We start from the raw sequence: 18,959 nt of genomic DNA, 5'->3' as shown, positions 1-18,959 counted from the left end.
AAGAGTGAGAGAGGGTAAGGAGAGATAAGAGAGAAAACATGTGGGAGGGAAGGGGGGTGATAGAGAAAGAGAGAGATATATACATGTAGATGGATATAACCTCAATTTATATTAAGATTCTTTATCTCTTTTTTTCATCAATTTACAAAAGAAAGTATACTAGAAAGTATTTTCTTGATGTTTGACCATATGAATCAATTATATAAATAATATTATATAGGAGTAAGAAATAAATAAAAAATTACATTAAACATGATGCAAAGTTATCTTACAATACCCATCAAATATTATGTAAAATTTTAATTTTAATTATTTTGTCAATAATAAGCATCATTAAAAGATAGGGGTAGGGAAGTAGATAGAGAGAATTTATGAATAATTATTAAAGAATGTTATCAAAAGTATACAAGGCTACTGACTTTACCCTTGCACCCTTCAAAGGTACAAGTGCTAGTTTATTTTGTTGGGAGATTAATTTATGATGGTGCAATTATTCTTATTTTTGTCAAAAAGTTTGAAAATAAGTTTTGTTTACTTTCATTTTTCTATCTATTTTTTTTTTTCAATATTTTCTTTTAAATACTAAAAGATTTAGCATTTAGTTGGGAGGTTAATTGTATGATAGTACACGTATTCTTATTTTTTTCAGAAAGTTTGAAAATAAGTGTTGTTTACTTTCATTTTTCTATCTATTATTTTTATATTTTTACTTTAGTTATAAAATATAGATATGCAATCTAAGATCTAATGCTATGTCTATAGTTTTATTTTTTACTCTTAGTTATGACTTAATTTGTTTGCTTCATATTGTAAGAGGGTGACAAGTTTGATTGAACAAATCAAGAAAAATATGTTTGATCTTCCATGTGGAGATGGAAAAGAATGTCCCTCTCTTTATGACCTACTTCACAAATTCTTTATAGTTAATGGTGTGCAATGATTGAGAATTCATTGTTGCTTTCAACAAGAAATCAAAGGGCTTCTTAATTATACTTACAAGTAGTACAATACTTTCTATTTTTTCAATTTGTGAGCACTTCTAATTGAATGTGTTAATTTCTCTATCTTGAAGATTTAATTTGATTATTAATCATATGTATTAGTTTTAACCTGTATTAGAATGAAACTGGTATTTGATGGAAATTTATAAACTCCATTGTAGATCTTAGACTTACTACTTTGAGATTCTAAGTTCTTCACCTTTTTGGATATCATGTATTTCTAGGGCTATTTTAAATCTTTTTAAAAAAAATTTGTTTAATTTTTAACATTAAAATGATGTCATTTAAATAATGAAAATATTTAGGAAAAAAAAAATTTAGCATAAAATTTTATTTTCATATAGGTAAACTTTATTATAAATTTTAAAGATGAAAATAAAGAATTTGCTTTGACATCACCCACTAAAGGAGGTGACAATAAGTTAAGAAGTGTTGAGTTTATATCAAGCTCTAGAGATTTCTTTTCTAGGTGAAACAATTATGAAAGAGAGCTAAATCATTTGCCTTTCGATACCATTAACAAACACTTGAAGAGAACCAAAGCATAAGGGCTAAGAGAAAGTTTTGGTGAAGGAAACTATTGTATAAACTACATCCAATTCAAATGAAACTATTCTAAAATAATGTTTCTACAATATTGATATTAACAAGTAGATCATTTGACACAAATATGTTAGTTGAATATTTTATGAATTATTCATGGAGATCTAAAAATCCAAGATCAAAAGCATGAAATTCCATAAAAAGAATTATACAAGAAATTAATTCTTGGATGTCAATGGAGGATGTTTATAAGTTAGTATAATAATCTTCTAACTTTTATAAACTATAGAGAACTCAAATCTAATATAATCATCTTTTAACATATTTTATTATCTAGGAAATCATCTTTTAAGTAGGATCTTAATAGTCGTATTCAAGATTGTATTACAATGCAAGCTAACTTTCCCTATTCGACATGAATTTTTTTAGGATGTCAAATGATATTTGTCATAAAAGCGATAATAGTAGATTTCAACATAATACAAGTTAAGCATCCGATTGAGCTCAAAATAATATCCAATTAATATATGCATAAATGAAAATAGAAATGCTCAAATAAAATAGTTTATTGTATTCAATTGTGTGTAAATAAATATTATATTAGGATAATATGTATATTTCGATGGTGGAGAAAAGCAAGTGTAAAGAAATTTTATTTTGTAAACATGAACAAGTGGAGTTTGATCTCACATATGCATCAAGATTATATGAATTTGAGTTCTATCACATGTTGGATATGCTATATTGGATGTTATGATTACAATCATTGATAGCATTTTTGACACATATGGAGCCATTGATGAGCTTATAAATTTTAAGATAGTCTTGATCAGTCAAGTATAACACTTTCTATCAATTTGTGCACCCTCGAAATGATAATCATAAACATTAATTTATTTTCATTTTTCTTTAACAAATGAATTCATTTAATTTCACTTTGTGCTACCTAGTTTGGATATCTATATGGTGGATAATTTTTCACAACATATGCAAATTAGTTTGCAATTTTCTCATAAAGCATATATGAACTAGTTGATCAAGCCAAGAAACTACATAGAACCCACATGCATGAAAGTGAATGCCAGATTATGTAGGTCACAAGATTAAATTTTAGTTATAAAAATTTGATGTTATATATTTATATAAATATTTTATTTTAATCTATAAAAATCTTTTTTTTAATGTTAAATACATATAAACCTTACATTGTATTTCATATATTCTATTGTAGTAGAAAAATCTTAATATTTCAATAGAAAGATGTAAAATGAATTACTAATGACTATCACCCTACTTTGGATGAATGTGTAAATACATATAAACCTTACATTGTATTTCATATATTCTATTGTAGTAGAAAAATCTTAATATTTCAATAGAAAGATGTAAAATGAATTACTAATGACTATCACCCTACTTTGGATGAATGTGTAAAGAATTCTATTGACTCTTCAACTATACTCGTGGTTACATTATGTGGAAAAATCTTCTATGTGATAGAACTCTTCCTGATTATATTTTTAAAAGGATTTGTAAATTTGAACATGATGTAGTAATGGGTTGTAGATTAGTTGGTGATTGCAAATATTCATTTATTTGTTGATCAAAATTAGTCAGTCCTATTTTTTTTTATAGATCAGCCATATATATATTTTTAAAATAACTTAGGTATCCTTGTTCTAAGTGCACATGTTTTCTTTTGAAGGAACAACAAGATCACATGGAGAGATTGCTTCTTGGCTAGATTGTTACATAAGGGACAACTACAGAACTATAATGGAGCAATCTTTAGAGCATGCAAGCATTCTAATGGAGTTACACATGGAAGATTTAACTAGTGAATTTCTATTTTATGAGAATGATATAGGAACATGTTATAAAAGCGTGTATTTTGACTATAAAGTGGTCTTTTAAGAAGACAAATTGACCTTTGATCATTTAATTATAACACTTAGAGAGAATTTTTATCACACATCAATTTATCACCCCTTTAAAGCCTAATAGATTATGTCACAAACACCAAATAAAGAATGGGGTATTTAAAAGAAAAAAAATAATGTGCTAGCATTTGAACCAAGTTCATAAATCATTCTGATATCATGTATGGATGGTCAAGATCTTAGAATAAATTATTAGTAATTGTAAATTGAGAGATTATATGAGATAAATGATGTATAGAGTAAAAGCTAAAATTGATTAACTAAATAGATTTATTAAACCCACAAAATGGTGTACAAATATATTGCAAGAGGATGGGTTGTCTAAAATATAGGCATGCAACCCCATGAGGAAGTGCACATCGACATATTTTTTCATTATAGATTGTGATTCACAAGCAAGTTTATCTAGAACAACATTTTAAGTAGAATTTTCTACAATGACATTTCTTTAGAAAATGTTTGAACAACAATATTTAATATTTCTATAACATATGCATAAATTTGTAGAGGGATGAAGTTTTGTTATCGAAAGTGAAAATTGATATTCTATAAAGACATCTATGCTATCTTGAAGACAAGTTAAATCATATTATATGTATTCACTACTTTTTTGTATCCATATTTCCTTATACGATTTGTAAAATAAAAATATAGATAATTTTTCTTTAAAGAAGATAAAGATAGAAGAACAATTATTGAATTTCTACTTTAGTAAAAGATAAAGTGATAAACTACTTATTATATTTGTATTAGCAAAAAATGTCTTTAATCTGTTGAGTTATTTAATATTGAAGTGTAACATTCTAAGACTTTCTGAAATAATTTGTTAAAATTTGGAAGACTTGATTCTTTTTCTAGATATTTCCATAGAAAACAATTAAATTAACTTAATTGCCATATATTCACATAGGACAAACCACCTACTTTTAAGATTCTTTAAAATAAATAAATAAAAGGAAAGGGGGTTTTATAGTCCACGACACTGTGCCATAGTTTTTGGATTTACATATGGTGATAGTGATATGGGACTACCTCGTACTCTTTTTCGAGAGGCACTTGGCGCTACAAACAAGGCATACATACCCTACCCCCAAATGAAATTTGAACTTGTGACCTCTCTTTCAAGAGTACAAGTTCTCCACCACTAGGCCAACTCAGACAGTACGTCAACCTTTAAAGCTACGTCAACCTTTATTTTACAGTCTTCTTTTTTTGGTGACAATGATGTATCATAAATCCTACAACTATAACATTTGTTTTTTGTGTGTTTCATTAATTGTTGCTTCTTTATGGACCATGTGACCGCGTATGCCTCTCTCTTCATTTTTACTACGATTGCCCAATTTTCTTCATCCGCCCATTGACGGCCTTCATTGGAATTCCATTCCGACTTCATCGGCAATGTTCAGCATTGACGCGATTCTCTCTCTCTTGACTCTACCACCTATTTAATACGGCTTCCCATTCCCTCTTTACCCACACCCTCGTTTTTTTTCTTGCTTCAAGGCTTTGATATTTACAAAAAGAATGGCTGCAGTCGTCCAAAGTTCTGTAAATTCGGAAAATGAGAATTCAGTGGTAAATCGAAGGATAGGGAATTATCATCCCAACGTCTGGGAGGACGATTTCCTGCAATCCCTTTCATCCCCGTATCAGGTGGGTGGGCACCTCAATGTTTATTTTTTTTATTCGTCTATTTATTTGAAAGTTCAATGCTTATTTTATATGTATATACCAAAGTTTAATGTAATTAATATTATTATTTGTTTTGTTTGGTTTACTTGTTAAATAGGAAGCTTCATACCGTGAGAGGGTAGCAAATTTGATTGGGCAGATTAAAGAAAAGTTATTTGATCCTCTGCTCAAAGATGGAGGAATATGTTCCTCTTCTTGTGACCTGCTAGAAAGATTCTTCATTGTCGATGCTGTGCAGCGATTAGGAATTCATCGTTATTTTCAGAATGAAATTAAAGGGCTTCTTGATTATACTTACAAGTACCGCACCCAGCTTTCTATTTTTCCTTTTTTTTTCATTTAGAAAGAATTTCAAATGAATACTTTTTTTTTTTTAACTTGATGATTTCATTTGATTATTAATGATATATATCTTTTTGAACAGGTATTGGAATGAAACTGGTATTTCATGTGGGAGTCAAAATTCAACTGCAGATCTCAGAACTACTGCTTTGGGATTTCGAGTTCTCCGCCTAAATAGATATCATGTATTTCAAGGTCTCTATTTCAATTTTTGCTGTTTGAATTATACGTAACATTAAACTTATGCCATATAAAAAAAACTACATGGAAATGATTTAATTTTTGTAGAACTTTTTGTTTTGATATGAGCAGAAGTATTCCAAAATTTTAAAGATGAAAATGGCGAATTCATTCTGACATCACTAGCTGAAGAAGGTGAGAATCAATTAAGAAGTGTGTTGAGTTTATACCAAGCTGCCGAGATTTGTTTTCCTGGTGAAATGATTATGAAAGAGGCTAAATCATTTGCCTCTCGATACCTTCAACAAGCACTTCAACAGAGTCGGAACATAACAAAGAAAATCCAGCTTTTGACAGAGGAAAGTGCTGCATAAACTCCATCTAATTTTAATGAAGTTGTTATAGATTAATGTTTTAGCATATTGATATTAACAAGTAAACCATTTCGTACGAATATGCAGGTTGAATATTTTATGAAGTATTCCTGGAGATCAAGAAATCCAAGATGGGAAGCATGGAATTCCATACAAATATTCAGACAAGATGTTGATTTTTGGATGTCAATGGAGGGTGTTTATAAGTCAGTACAACAATCAACTCCTGTCAACACTTTTTTTTCAAGTGGTCAAAAATGTGAAAATTTATTTCTGCCGTTTTGCGTACGTTAAGTCTTTTTAGATGAGAGAGAACTCAAATATGAGATATTCCACTCATAGCTAACATATTTTATTGTCTACGAAGTCATCTTTAAAGTAAGTTCTTAATAGTCATAGGCAAGACTGGATAACAATGCAAGCTAGTTTATTCAAATCACTTGATTTTTTTTTTTCAGGATGTCAAATGAGATTTGTCAAAATATTTTGGAAGCAGCAATATTAGATTTCAACATAATACAAGCTCAACATCACATTGAGCTCAAAATAATATCCAAGTAATAATTTTTTAAATCAAAATTGAATTGTTCAAATTAAATAATTTTTAATATTAGATTGTCTATAAAATTTGTTATATTGGAATAACATGTATTTGGTGATATAATATGTAGATGGTGGAGTGAAGCAAGTGTAAAGCAACTTCATTTTTTCCGACATCGTCATGTGGAGTACTATTTTGCATATGCATGTGGATTGTATGAATTTGAATTCTCCCTGACTCGAGTTGGATATGCTAAGTTGGGAGTCATGATTACAATCATTGATGACATTTTTGACACTTATGGAACCATTGATGAGCTTATACATTTTAAGTCAACCTTGATCAAGTAATTATAGTGTTTTTTAACAATTTGTGTAGCCTCATCATGACAATTATAAACATTAACTGATTATTATGTTTCTTTTCAAAAGGAATTGACTTACTCTCACTTTGTGCTACACAGTTGGGATATGTCTATGGTGGATGAGCTTCCAAAATATATGCAAATTAGTTTAAAATTTTCTCATAAAACATATATGGAATTAGTTGACGAAGCAAAGAAAATACACGGTCCACGTGCATGCAAGTGGATGCAAGAGTATGTAAGTCACAAGATCAAATTTGATGTTTTAGTATATCTAAATAAATATTTTACTTTTTAATGTAAAATACTTATAAATCTTACATTTATTTCCTCTATCTTCTATTGCAGTGGACAAATCTTATTTTGGCAGAATGGGAAGATGCAAAATGGATTGCTAATGATTATCACCCTACTCTGGGTGAATATTTAAAGAATGCCATTGCCTCTTCAACTATACCTGTAGTCACACTATATCCAATGCTTCTAATTGATACTATTCTTCCTGACGATATTTTGAAAAGGATTAGTAAATTTGAATATGATGTAGTAATGGGTTGCAGATTAATTGACGATTGCAAAGATTTTCAGGTATTTATTGGCCAAACCTAGCTAGGTTTATCTTTTATAGAAAAGCCATATATTTTAATGAAATAAATTATGTATCTATTTTTCTAAGTGAGTATGTTTTCTTTTGAAGGAACAACAAGATCATGGAGAGACTGCTTCTTGGCTAGATTGTTACATAAGAGATAACCATGGAACAACAATGGAGAAAGCTTTACAACATGCAGACATCCTAATGGAGTTACACATGGAAGAATTAACTAGGGATTTTTTGTTTTATGAGAATGATATACCATCATGTTGTGAAAGAGTGTATTTTGATTGTATGTATAGATGGGTAGGTTTCATGTGGAGAGACATTGATGGATTTTCAAATTCATTCAAGGGTACAAAGGAGGACATAATGAAAATCCTAATCAACCCTATAACTTTAACTCCTACAAAAGAAATATGTGAAAAACCAAAAGGTTGACCCTATGCATATTATCATCTATCATGAGATCTTAACTAATTAGACAAATAGAAATGTTCTTACAACTCCTATGCATCTTCAAAGATCCTCAAGTATATGAGGAAATAATATTAGCATAAATTTTATGTAGTACAAAATAAAGATGCATACATTTGCATCTGTAAATGAGTGAAATGTCAACTTATAGAAAGAGAAAAGGTATATCTTAATTGTTCCTAGTTAGGTTTGGTTGGGTTTTCCTCTAGCCTTCTTCCCCAATTTCAGTTGCTAGGTATTTTCCTTGGGATTTTATTTCTTATAATCCAACATCTGATCTTGGTGGGGGGATATAATTCATTTAAATATCTTTTGTGGTGGGGTATCAGGTCCTTATAAAACTTGCTTTGTATAGGGTTTTGGGTCCCTTCAAAACCTATTTTTCACTTAATCAAAAACATGTCAACTTATATATGTGATAAGGTGTCATTACACATATTATTTTATAAAATAATTCACATGTTTTGTTCATTTTAAAAAAAAAAAAGCCTTTGTTTACATGATTAACCAATAAATTCTCATGCCAAGATTAGGAACTTATATTATCAAGATCAATCTTAATATAAGTCATAATTTTGTCTTATTTAAAAAGGTTTTTTAAAGTTTATAAATTACATATTACTATAGGAAAATTTTATTTTTTATAATTTGGAATAATGAAATCTTCACATCCTATTAAAAAAAAAATTCATAAAATTTGTAATTAAAGTGTTATATTTGTGAATAAAAATTAAATCGCTAAAAGGAAATATATATTTATATTAGTTTGTCTATAAAATTTATTATATTGAAATAACATATATAATATATAGATGGTGGAGCAAAGCAAGTGGAAATAAACTTTTTTTTTTCAACATCTACATTTGGAATACTATTTTTCCTATGCATTTGGACTATACAAAACTTAATTTTGTCTAACTTGAGTTGGATATGCAAAATTAGGTGCCATGATAACACTCATTGATGAAATATTTGACAGTTATGGAAACATTGTTGAGCTTATACATTTTAATATAGCCTTGGTAAAGTCATTATAATGCTTTTTAAAAATGTGTGTAGTTTCATGACAATAATCATAATTTTCACATTAATTGATTATACTTTTTTCTTTAACAATTGAATTTATTTGCATTCACTTTGTGCTTCCTAGTTGAGATATGTATATGGTGGATAAACTTCTAGAAAATATGTAAACTAGTTTAGAATTTTCTCATAAAACGTATATGGAATAAGTTGATGAAGCAAAGAAAATACATGGTTTATGTGCATGCAAGTGGATATGTAAGTCACAAGATCAAATTTGATGTTAATCCTTTAAAAAAAAAAATGTAAAATAGTTATAAATCTTACATTGTGTTTCATATATCTCTTAATGTAGTGGACAAACCTTATTTTTGGCAAAATGGAAAGATTCAAAATAGATTGCTAATGACTATACCCTACATTGTACCAATATTCAAAGAATTTCATTGACTCTCTAACTTCACTTATGGTGGCACTCTTTCCAATGCTTTTAATTGACACAATTCTTCTTGGTAATATTTTGAAAATGATTACAAAATTTGAATATGGTGTAGTAACATGGGTTGTAGATTAAGTGATGATCGCAAAGATTTTCAAGTACTTACTGACCAAACTCGGCTAGAAACATCTTTTATAGATGAATTGTGTATTTGAAAAAAATACATATATTTTTTCTAAATCATTATGTTTTATTTTGAAGGAGCAGTAAGATAATGGAGAGATTGCTTCTTGGCTAGATTGTTATGTAAAAGATGACCATGAAACCACAATAGAACAAGCTTTAGAATATTTGAGCATTCTAATGGAGTTGTACTTAGAAGAATTAAATAATGATATTCTACTTTATGAGAATGATATAGAAACATTTTCTATAAGGACATATTTCAAATATATGTATAGATGAGTAGGTTTCATGTGGAGAGAGATTGATAGATTTTCAAATTCATTAGGGTAAAAAGGACTTAATAAAAATCCTAATACATCCCAAAAATTCATCTCATTCAAAAGAATATATGAAAAAACAAACTAAGGTTGATTCTCAATATCATTTTTTATATTAATAGCAATAAAAAATGGGTGATTGGTCTAACAAAAAAAACCATATTAAAATAATTGCTATCAATTGATAGATATCTCACTGACTAGGATAATAAACAACACACTAACTGCCCATTAACGTTAAAAAAAGTACTTAACGAGAGTTTTCCAAACTACTATTAAAATTGTTATAGTCAATAGTAACATACCACTAGAAATTAAGAACAATAGAAAAAAATAAACTAATATAGTATTAAAGTCCATAATATATGTTTTCATAGTGGCCATGCAAGGCTAGAGCTTAATCGTCATAAAAATAACAAAAAAATTGACACAGGGGTGATCCCACAATAATGGGTTCCACTTTTTGACCAATTTTGACACTAAAATCAATATTTTTGCAACAAACGTCACATTCAAGTGACTATATCTCCAAAACTATAAATAATTTCAAGATGACGTAAACTAGTAATTTTGAGTACTTTGTTCCTACTTTGTAACCATATTTTTTAATCTAAAAAAAAAAAATTAATGTCAAATTTTTTTTTATCTCCTTCGAAAAGTGGTACATAATAAAATTCAATTTTTTAAAAAGTGACAGTCCGTTTGACACACATAACTTTTTTTTAAGAAATGATAATGAAGTAATTCTTTCAGCGTTAGATTTGTAACATCAATATCCAGAGGATGCATTTGGTTTGATTTATTTTGGTTGAATATTGTATAGTTTATGAAGTTTTGAAGTGACACGAATCGTAATTCAGACATACGTTTCGTTTGACATAGATAATTTGAAGTCAATTTATCATAAACCTAAAATTTTTTTCTTGAATAAAAAGGTATCTCAATAAGCTAGTTCCTACATATTTTTCAAAAAAAATTTGACCTGATTTACTAATTTTCCCGAGGTGTCGAAGTCAGTTGATGTTCAATCGGTAATGAACCTATAATGAGTTAAACTCATATTTGAAAGTCTTAATGACTAAAATATGTATTACAATTATAGTCGTTGGAAAGCTTTCTCTAAGAAGCACATTTTGACATTTTTAATTTTATAGTAGGAGATCATTCTCCTACAATTATGGGAGTCAAAAGGGAAAAAAAAAAAAAAAATGAAAAAAGGGTTAAAATTTTCCTACTTTTATGCATTCGTGCGAACAAAACGTTCGTGCAAACATATGAAGCATGTTCGCACGAACATATGCACTAAAATTTTATGGCCATTGGGAAATTTGAAGGGTCAGTTCACGCGAACATGCCTATATCTATGGTGTTCATGTGAACAGTCAAAAAACCTAAAAAAGTTCAATTTGTAAAGCTATTTTCCATCAACCTTTCTTTGCCATGAATTTGGAGCATTGCATGTCTTTGCCATGAATTTGGAGCATCGACAGTAGTAGCAAAAACTGGAGAAAAGGTTAGTGGAATTTCACTCCAATAGAGTTCATAAAGACTATGTCTGATAAATATTTGCAGTTGAATTTAAGATATCAATATATAGGAAATTAATGTACATGCCTTATAGTTCTGAAATTTGTGCATGTTTATCAGGTTTTCTGAGATTATGGTTTAGAGAAATAATATATAAAACACATAAATGCTCCAACTTAGCAAACTTGACCTTGCATAGGTGAAGATAGAGCTCAAATTTGTCTTTAGTTTCTATTAAACACAGATAGCTCTATTATTTTGTCTATATGCAAACTCTTCTCTATTCTTTGTCACACACTTTTCACTCTCTCATTCAACACAAGTTTCCTGTGTTGCATGGATATTAAATACACATAAAAAAATATAAAAATAGAATATTTAAATTGGTTAAAAAAAATAAAAACTGTCAAGAACATAATATAATAGCTATAGTAAAACATTATAGCAGTAATATATATATATATATATATATATATATATATATATATATATACATATATATATGTGTATATATATACATATATATATATATATACATACATGTATATACATGTATATATATACACATATATATATATATGTATATATATACACATCTATATATATGTATATATATACACACATATATATATATGTATACATATATATATGTGTATATATATACACATATATATGTGTATATATACACACATATGTATATATGTATATATATACACATATGTATATATATACAGATATATATGTGTATATATATATGTATATATATACATATATGTATAGACATATGTATATATATACATATGTATATACATACATGTATGTATATATATACATTATATATGTATATATATACATATATATACATATATGTATATATATGTATATATATGTATATATACATGTATGTATATATACATGTATGTATATATACATGTATATATATGTGTGTATATATACATGTATATATATATATATGTGTGTGTGTGTATATATATATATATATATATACACTTTTTATTTTTATTTTTATGGAATATAAAATGGAAAAGAAAATATTGTAATGTCTTATAAGGTGTATTCAAAAAAATTAGTAACACATTCAAGGTGTTAGTAAATGTATATTCTTATTGATTTTTTCATTTTTTTAAATATTGAATTTGGTAAAAAAATTGTACATCTAAATTATTGATTTATTTCTTTCATTAGTGAAGTTGTTTAACAGATGCGTTGAAGTTAAATTAAAAATTAGTAACACATTCATGGTGTTAAGAAATGTATATTCTTATTGGTTTTTTCATTTTTTTAAATGTTCAATTTGTTAAAAAAAAATTGAACATCTAAATTCTTTCTTTCTTTCATTAGTGAAGTTTTTTAAAGGATACATTGAAGTTAAATAGATTCAAATTAGATACTTTTAAAATGTGGTTACATGTTAGTTTTACTTTTTTCACTTTAATTATCTCTTTAATTATCTCGGTAGTTACATTGAACTAAATTTTTTTAATTTACAACTTGAATTAATGAAAAGTATTTAATTTTATTTTCAAATCAAATTCATTCAATAAAAATAAATGTGCCATAATTCTTTATGAATTCTCAATTTCTATAAAGAAAAAATCTTTATAAAGAAAAAATCTTGATATAAATAAACATATATATATATTTTTTTAAAAGAGAGAATTTAAAGGATGTAAACACAATCCTTACTCAATTATGTGTTTATAAGGGAGAAATGAAAAGTAACATATGTGTAAGAGATAACTATTTTTCAATTAAATTTTGTAAGGTTTCTTCTAGGAAAAAATGCTATCTATGTATTTATATGTGGCGTTATATTTTAGAAGGTTCATTTTATATATATATATATTTAAAAAATAATAATGAACTTAAACTAATTTAATGTTTCAAATTTTGTAATATAAGTTTTCTTTGGAGGAACATCAAATGTAAAACTATATTTCCTTTTAATTGATTTTTTATAAGTGCATTTCTTTTATTTGAATATTTTAATAACTTAGCATCTCACATTAATTAAGAACTATTACACTTTAGTTGAATATGAGTTTAAATAAGATTCTAAAATTGTACAATAAATTGAAAAACTTCAATGTTTATTTAAATACTTCAATTTTATTAACTAAATTAAATTATTTATTTATTATTCTATTTTTAATCCACATTATAAGAAAATTCTATCTAAATAAATATATTTTCCAAGATGTTTATAATAGAATTTAATGTATGTACATATATTAATTATTATTATTTATTAGATTTCTCTTTATATGAAATTTATTAAGTTGTGACTTACCATTTAATATAACAATTTCTAAATATTAAATAATTTTTTTAATAAAATCTTAATTTATAAAAAGAACTATTTAATACTAAAGTGTAATTGTTTAAAAATCTAATAATAAAAAATATCTTACAAAATTTTGGATTTATTTATTTAAAATATTATACTTCAATAAAATATTTTTTATTATTCTTATATTTTATATTTTATAAGTCTAGACGCTCAAAAATGGTTCACATCTATGGTTTCATCACTTCTTCATACTAACTCATCCCATTTTCTCATTCCACTAACTCTGATCTAAGGTTTTCATTTCCTTCTAGAACATAGATTAGATGATTTTGTGTTACTAATGGTCTCCTTGCAGCATGTGGCAATCGTGGGATGAAGACATGATCATAACAAACTACTAATGCTTGCTTTGCAGGATGTTGTCGAAGACCATTGTGTGTTTGTCAAAACCATGTGTGTGGATTTATTAGATTAAATAACACTTTTTTTGGTGCTTAAAATGAACTTTTTATTTTTTGTTTGGCATGTCTATAGTGTTTAAATCCCTAGGAGTTGCATTGGACATATCGTCTCCCCTCGCCATTCGTGGATCTTGGGTGTAAGAGAAATCCATGTAATTTCTATAGGAGGCTTGCCTTAGACCAAGATACTCGATATTAGGTATGCCAAGGGATGACCTCAGAGTGGTAATAGACCAAAAGCTAGGTCAATGTTCTAGTCGCTATATAAAACTCGATTATGGTGAAAGTCATGTCGATGGTATTGCTAAGTGATAGCTCTCCTCTAGTACCCTTGTGGTGCATCAAACCCTGGTTTGTGGGGCTAGGAGACCTTTTGAGGAAGTTTATCACTCGCTGAATGGAATGCCCTTACTAAAAACCATGTTTTAGTGGCCAAAATCCTTTCTATCCACTGGCTCAAGGGGTCACCCATGCTCGTGAAGACATCCTACATTCTCATGGTTCTTAGTAGAGACAACAGTCCCTTGGGAAGTCATGCCCCTTGGGAAGTAGATCTTGGTAGCCCTGAGAAGTGAGTGCGCTGTAAGGGGGAGCCTGTGGTGCCAAGGTCCTAAGTTGTCTGCTCTAGATAAGTGTGACTGAACTTTGGTTCAAGTAGGAATTCAGTGGATACAGTCCTAAAGCCTAAGTTGTGGTGTGACTGTTCACTTGTAACAACATTTATTCTTGTCTTAATGTGTCTTGTGTGTGTGTAAAACATAATCAAGATAAAAGCCAACATTCAAATTTACACCTTGGAAACTTGCAAAACCTTGTCAAAACATCAAACATTGTCAAAACCTTGTTAAAACATCACAAACTCTGGTTCAACACATTCAAACCTTGGAAAACATGGCAACTTGTGCTCCTAAAAATGCTTGGAAAAAGATAGATTTTACTCTTGCATAGCATCCACTTGCATTCTCCATAGTTTGAGCCTTATACTTGCATCATATAGACTTCATATTACACCTTTTGAGTATCCCTCATATTCACATTGCAATCATTAGCATTTAAGCTTGCATCCTTTGCATTTCACCTCCAAAATCAACACTTTGCATCTTCCATCTTGCATCTTTGCATACCCAACCCTCATCTTAACCACTTTAACCATCATTCTGGGTTTCCTACACATCATTTTGAGCATTCATTCTGGTCTTAGCATTATCCTTTGTTGTTTACCTCACCGTGGCATCAATCTGGAAAACATAGCTCTTAGAATTACCTTAGTTTTAGCCCAGTTTCCCAATTGCGCTCTGAAAATACCAACTGTGCCCTTCTGAGCCCCAATTGCACCATGGGAAAAGTTGGTACTATTTGAGTGCACTTGGTAGTTTGAGAACCCAGTTTGGGCTTCTAGACAACATTTGGAGGCTTCAGAAGTGTCCTTAGGTAACTAGATAGGTCCCCTTGCATCAGCATGCCCTGACAACAAGGACTTAGTCAACTCCTGCAACAACATCAGCCTACAATGATACAAGGACATAACATTTCTAAGGTGCAACCAAGTATAAATCCACTCAAAACACATTCAACATATCAACAACAACATCAACCACAACAACAACAACCTCAAGTGGTGCAAACATCCAACATCCCTAATACGTAGTCCACTGTGAACCCACTTGACATACACACAATATATCAACAACAATTTCGACAATAGCAAGCCATGTTTGCTAAACAATAGGAGCAACTCAAACAATAGTTGGAATACCAAAGATGCCTTGAGCAAAAAATTGCATATCAACAACACTTTTTGCAATAATAACACATGCCCCAAAAACCTCAGCAAATACCTCTACAACAACAATCACATGCATGGTCTCACATACAACCAACAGAGGTATCCCAACAACAACTGCCACACATGACACAACAACAACACATGGTACAAAAATCATAGTTGATACCACAACAAGTACCACATCAAATACCAACACAAGTACCACATCAAGTATCACAACAACAACCCTTTTGTCCTCGAGGTACCAGCATACCTCCACCACCAAGTGACACATCACCAGAGGGTAAGTGCACAAAGTTGTGGTGCCAAAAGGGGGGTATAAGTGGACACCTTTTTCCTAAAATCTGCAAATTTTGAACTTCAACAAGAATTTGAAGATAGTTACACTCAAAATTTTCAGATATGACAAAAAAAAGTCGTAGTCCTTTGAATCTAGTTTCTAAACTACTAAATTTTTTTCAAAATGGTTTAGTTTTAGGTCCTCAAAAAAGGGGGCCACAAAAAGTGGTACTGTTTATTCCAAAAAAACATAGCACAGTACAAAGTGTGGCCCCCCTAAAATTTTAACTTTTTTTTTGAAATTTTTTAATTGCTCTAGTCAAAAGTTACTTAACACTATGTAGTTTATCCTAGATTTTTCGAGTAATTTTATAATGTCTATTTTTTTTAGACAAATTTTTTAACTAGACACATCCCAAAAATGTGAAATATCTATGTGCTCCCCCTATAAATAATTGAAAACTAATCTAAAATCAAAACTTTTTTTTTCAAAGTGTGTAGAATGGAGTCTAGTTTCTAAAAAACTAAGTTGTTACAAAATTCGATGAATGAGCTAAAATCTATAGCCCAATTAGTACGTGGTGGTTTTTGACAAAAAATGAACATACATTCAAAAGAAATTATAGATGAAAGGCTTGAAATAGTTCAAATTAAAAATAAATTATATGGTTAGATAGGTAACACAGAGACCTATAATGCTATGTAACTTGATCTTTTCGATACCCAACCATGAGAAATCTTGAAGGGGAGCATAGAAGAAAAAACAATCATTTTTTGTATGTTTGTTGGAAAACACGTCTCAGGCTTGTTCATCAAATCCAAACCTTTGGGTTGGATCTCCAAGGCAAAATCAAGCCTTAGGCTTGGGTTTGATTAAGGTTTAAATAGCATGTGCGCCCTATAGCGCGCACGCACTATAGCGTGCACATGCTATTTAAACCTCAGCTCTAAATAGCGCATGTGTGCCATAGGGCGCAAGCACTATAGTGTGCACGCACTATTAAGATGTAAGTTGCAAAAGAGAACTAGGGTGGGGGAAGGATAGGGGAATGGCTATGTGTGTGTATGAAAGAGATAGAGAGAAAGTAGGGGATAGGAGAGGGGAGAGAGTACAGGATGGGAGAGAGAAAGTGAGAAAGAGTAGGGGTGGCAAAGAGAGTATAGGATGAGAGAGAGAGAGTAGGGGTGGCAAAGAGAGGAAGTGTGAGAGAGAGTACGGGTGGAAAAGAGAGAGTGCAGGATGGGGGAAAGAGATTTAAAGTAGGAGATGGGAGAGAGAGGAAGTGTGAGAGAGAGTACAGGTTGGGAGAGAGAGATTAAGAGTAGGGGATGGAGGAGAGAGAGAGTAGGTGATGGGAGACAGAGTGGGAGAGGAAGAACTTGAGAGAGAGGAGGATGGGAGTGCATGTGTGTGAAAGAGAGAGAGTATGGAATGGGAGAGGGGGAAGACAAAGTAGCTCAAGAGAGAGTAGGGGATGGAAGAGAGAGTAGGTGATGGGAGAGGGAGTGGGAGAGGGGGAGACAGGGGGGAATAGAAATGTGTGTAAGAGAGAGAGAGAGAGAGAGAGAGAGAGAGAGAGAGAGAGAGAGAGAGAGAGAGAGAGAGAGAGGAGGGGATAGGAGAGAGTGTGAAAATTTAGGAGAGACTAGAGGGTAGAGGAGAGAGAGAGAGTGGAGAGGGAGAGAGTAAGAGTGAGAGTGAGAGAGAGAGTAGGCAGTGGGAGAGGGAGTGGGAGAGGGAGAGCAAGTGAGTGAAAAAGTAGGGGATGGAAGAGGAGAGAGGGGGGATGGGTGTGTGTGTGTCAAAGAGAGAGATTCAAGAATGAGAGAGGGGAGAGAGAGATAGAGAGTAGGCAATGGTAGGAGGGATGGGAGAGAGAGAGAGAGAGAGAGAGAGAGAGAGAGAGAGAGAGAGAGAGAGAGAGAGAGAGAGAGAGTAGGTGGTGGGAGAGGGAGTGGGAGGGAGAGAGAGGTGGAATGGAAGCATTTAAGAGAGATAGAGTAGGGGATGGGAGAGAGTAGGCAGTGGGACAAGGACTACGAGAGAGAGAGGGGGGGGAATGGGAATGTGTATTTATTTATAAGAGAGATAGAGTAAAGGATGGGAGAGAGTGTGAGAGTTTGTGAGAAAGTAGTAGGGGATGGGAGAGAGAGTGAGAGTAAGGGATGGGGGAGAGAGAGAGAGAGAGAGAGAGAGAGAGAGAGAGAGAGAGAGAGAGAGAGTAGAGAGGAAGAAAGAGAACTTGAGAGAGATAGACAGTAGGTAGTAGGAGAGGGAGTGGGAGAGGGAGAGGGAGAGGGAGAGAAATATGGGGGATGGGAGTGTGTGTGATAGATGTAGAGAGTAGGGGATGTGATAGAAGGAGAAGAGTGGGGGGATAAGAGTGTGTGTATCTATGAAAGTGAGAGAGTAGGGGATGGGAGAGAGTGTGAAAGTGTGAAAGTAGGGGATGGCAAAGAGAGAGTATGATGATGGGGGAGAGAAAGTAGGCGATGGGAGAGGAAAAGAGAGAGGGGGGATGGGAGTGTGTGTGTGTAAGAGAGATAGAGAAGGGGATGGGAGAGAGTGTGAGAGTGT

General features: G+C 30.7%; 1 protein-coding gene across 1 annotated transcript; it reads left to right on the top strand.

Annotated features, from left to right (window-relative positions):
• The first annotated feature begins 4,977 nt into the window (after window positions 1-4,977).
• Window positions 4,978-8,466, top strand: LOC149541396 (sesquiterpene synthase Cad-like). The gene is made up of 10 exons (XM_089796054.1): window positions 4,978-5,140; window positions 5,277-5,479; window positions 5,604-5,716; window positions 5,834-6,066; window positions 6,163-6,281; window positions 6,534-6,632; window positions 6,747-6,962; window positions 7,080-7,218; window positions 7,329-7,568; window positions 7,678-8,466. Exons 1-10 carry the CDS (start codon window positions 5,012-5,014, stop codon window positions 8,014-8,016), a joined length of 1,830 nt encoding a protein of 609 aa, XP_089652180.1. The 5' UTR covers window positions 4,978-5,011; the 3' UTR covers window positions 8,017-8,466.
• Window positions 8,467-18,959: the final 10,493 nt, after the last annotated feature.

This window comes from Cupressus sempervirens, chromosome 8, assembly GCF_028749045.1.
Source record: "Cupressus sempervirens isolate cs-2001-9-10 chromosome 8, ASM2874904v1, whole genome shotgun sequence".
NCBI classification, from domain to species: domain Eukaryota; kingdom Viridiplantae; phylum Streptophyta; class Pinopsida; order Cupressales; family Cupressaceae; genus Cupressus; species Cupressus sempervirens.
The sequence above is the reverse complement of the archived record's forward strand: the minus strand, read 5'-3'. Positions and strand labels throughout refer to the sequence as shown.

Coding starts and splice junctions, on each gene's coding strand:
- LOC149541396 (XM_089796054.1), top strand. CDS start 5,012: ATGGCTGCAGTCGTCCAAAGTTCTGTAAATTCGGAAAATGAGAATTCA. Junction 6,282..6,533: donor TCAATGGAGGGTGTTTATAA/GTCAGTACAACA, acceptor TTTTTTTTTCAG/GATGTCAAATGAGATTTGTC. Junction 6,963..7,079: donor TTTAAGTCAACCTTGATCAA/GTAATTATAGTG, acceptor TGTGCTACACAG/TTGGGATATGTCTATGGTGG.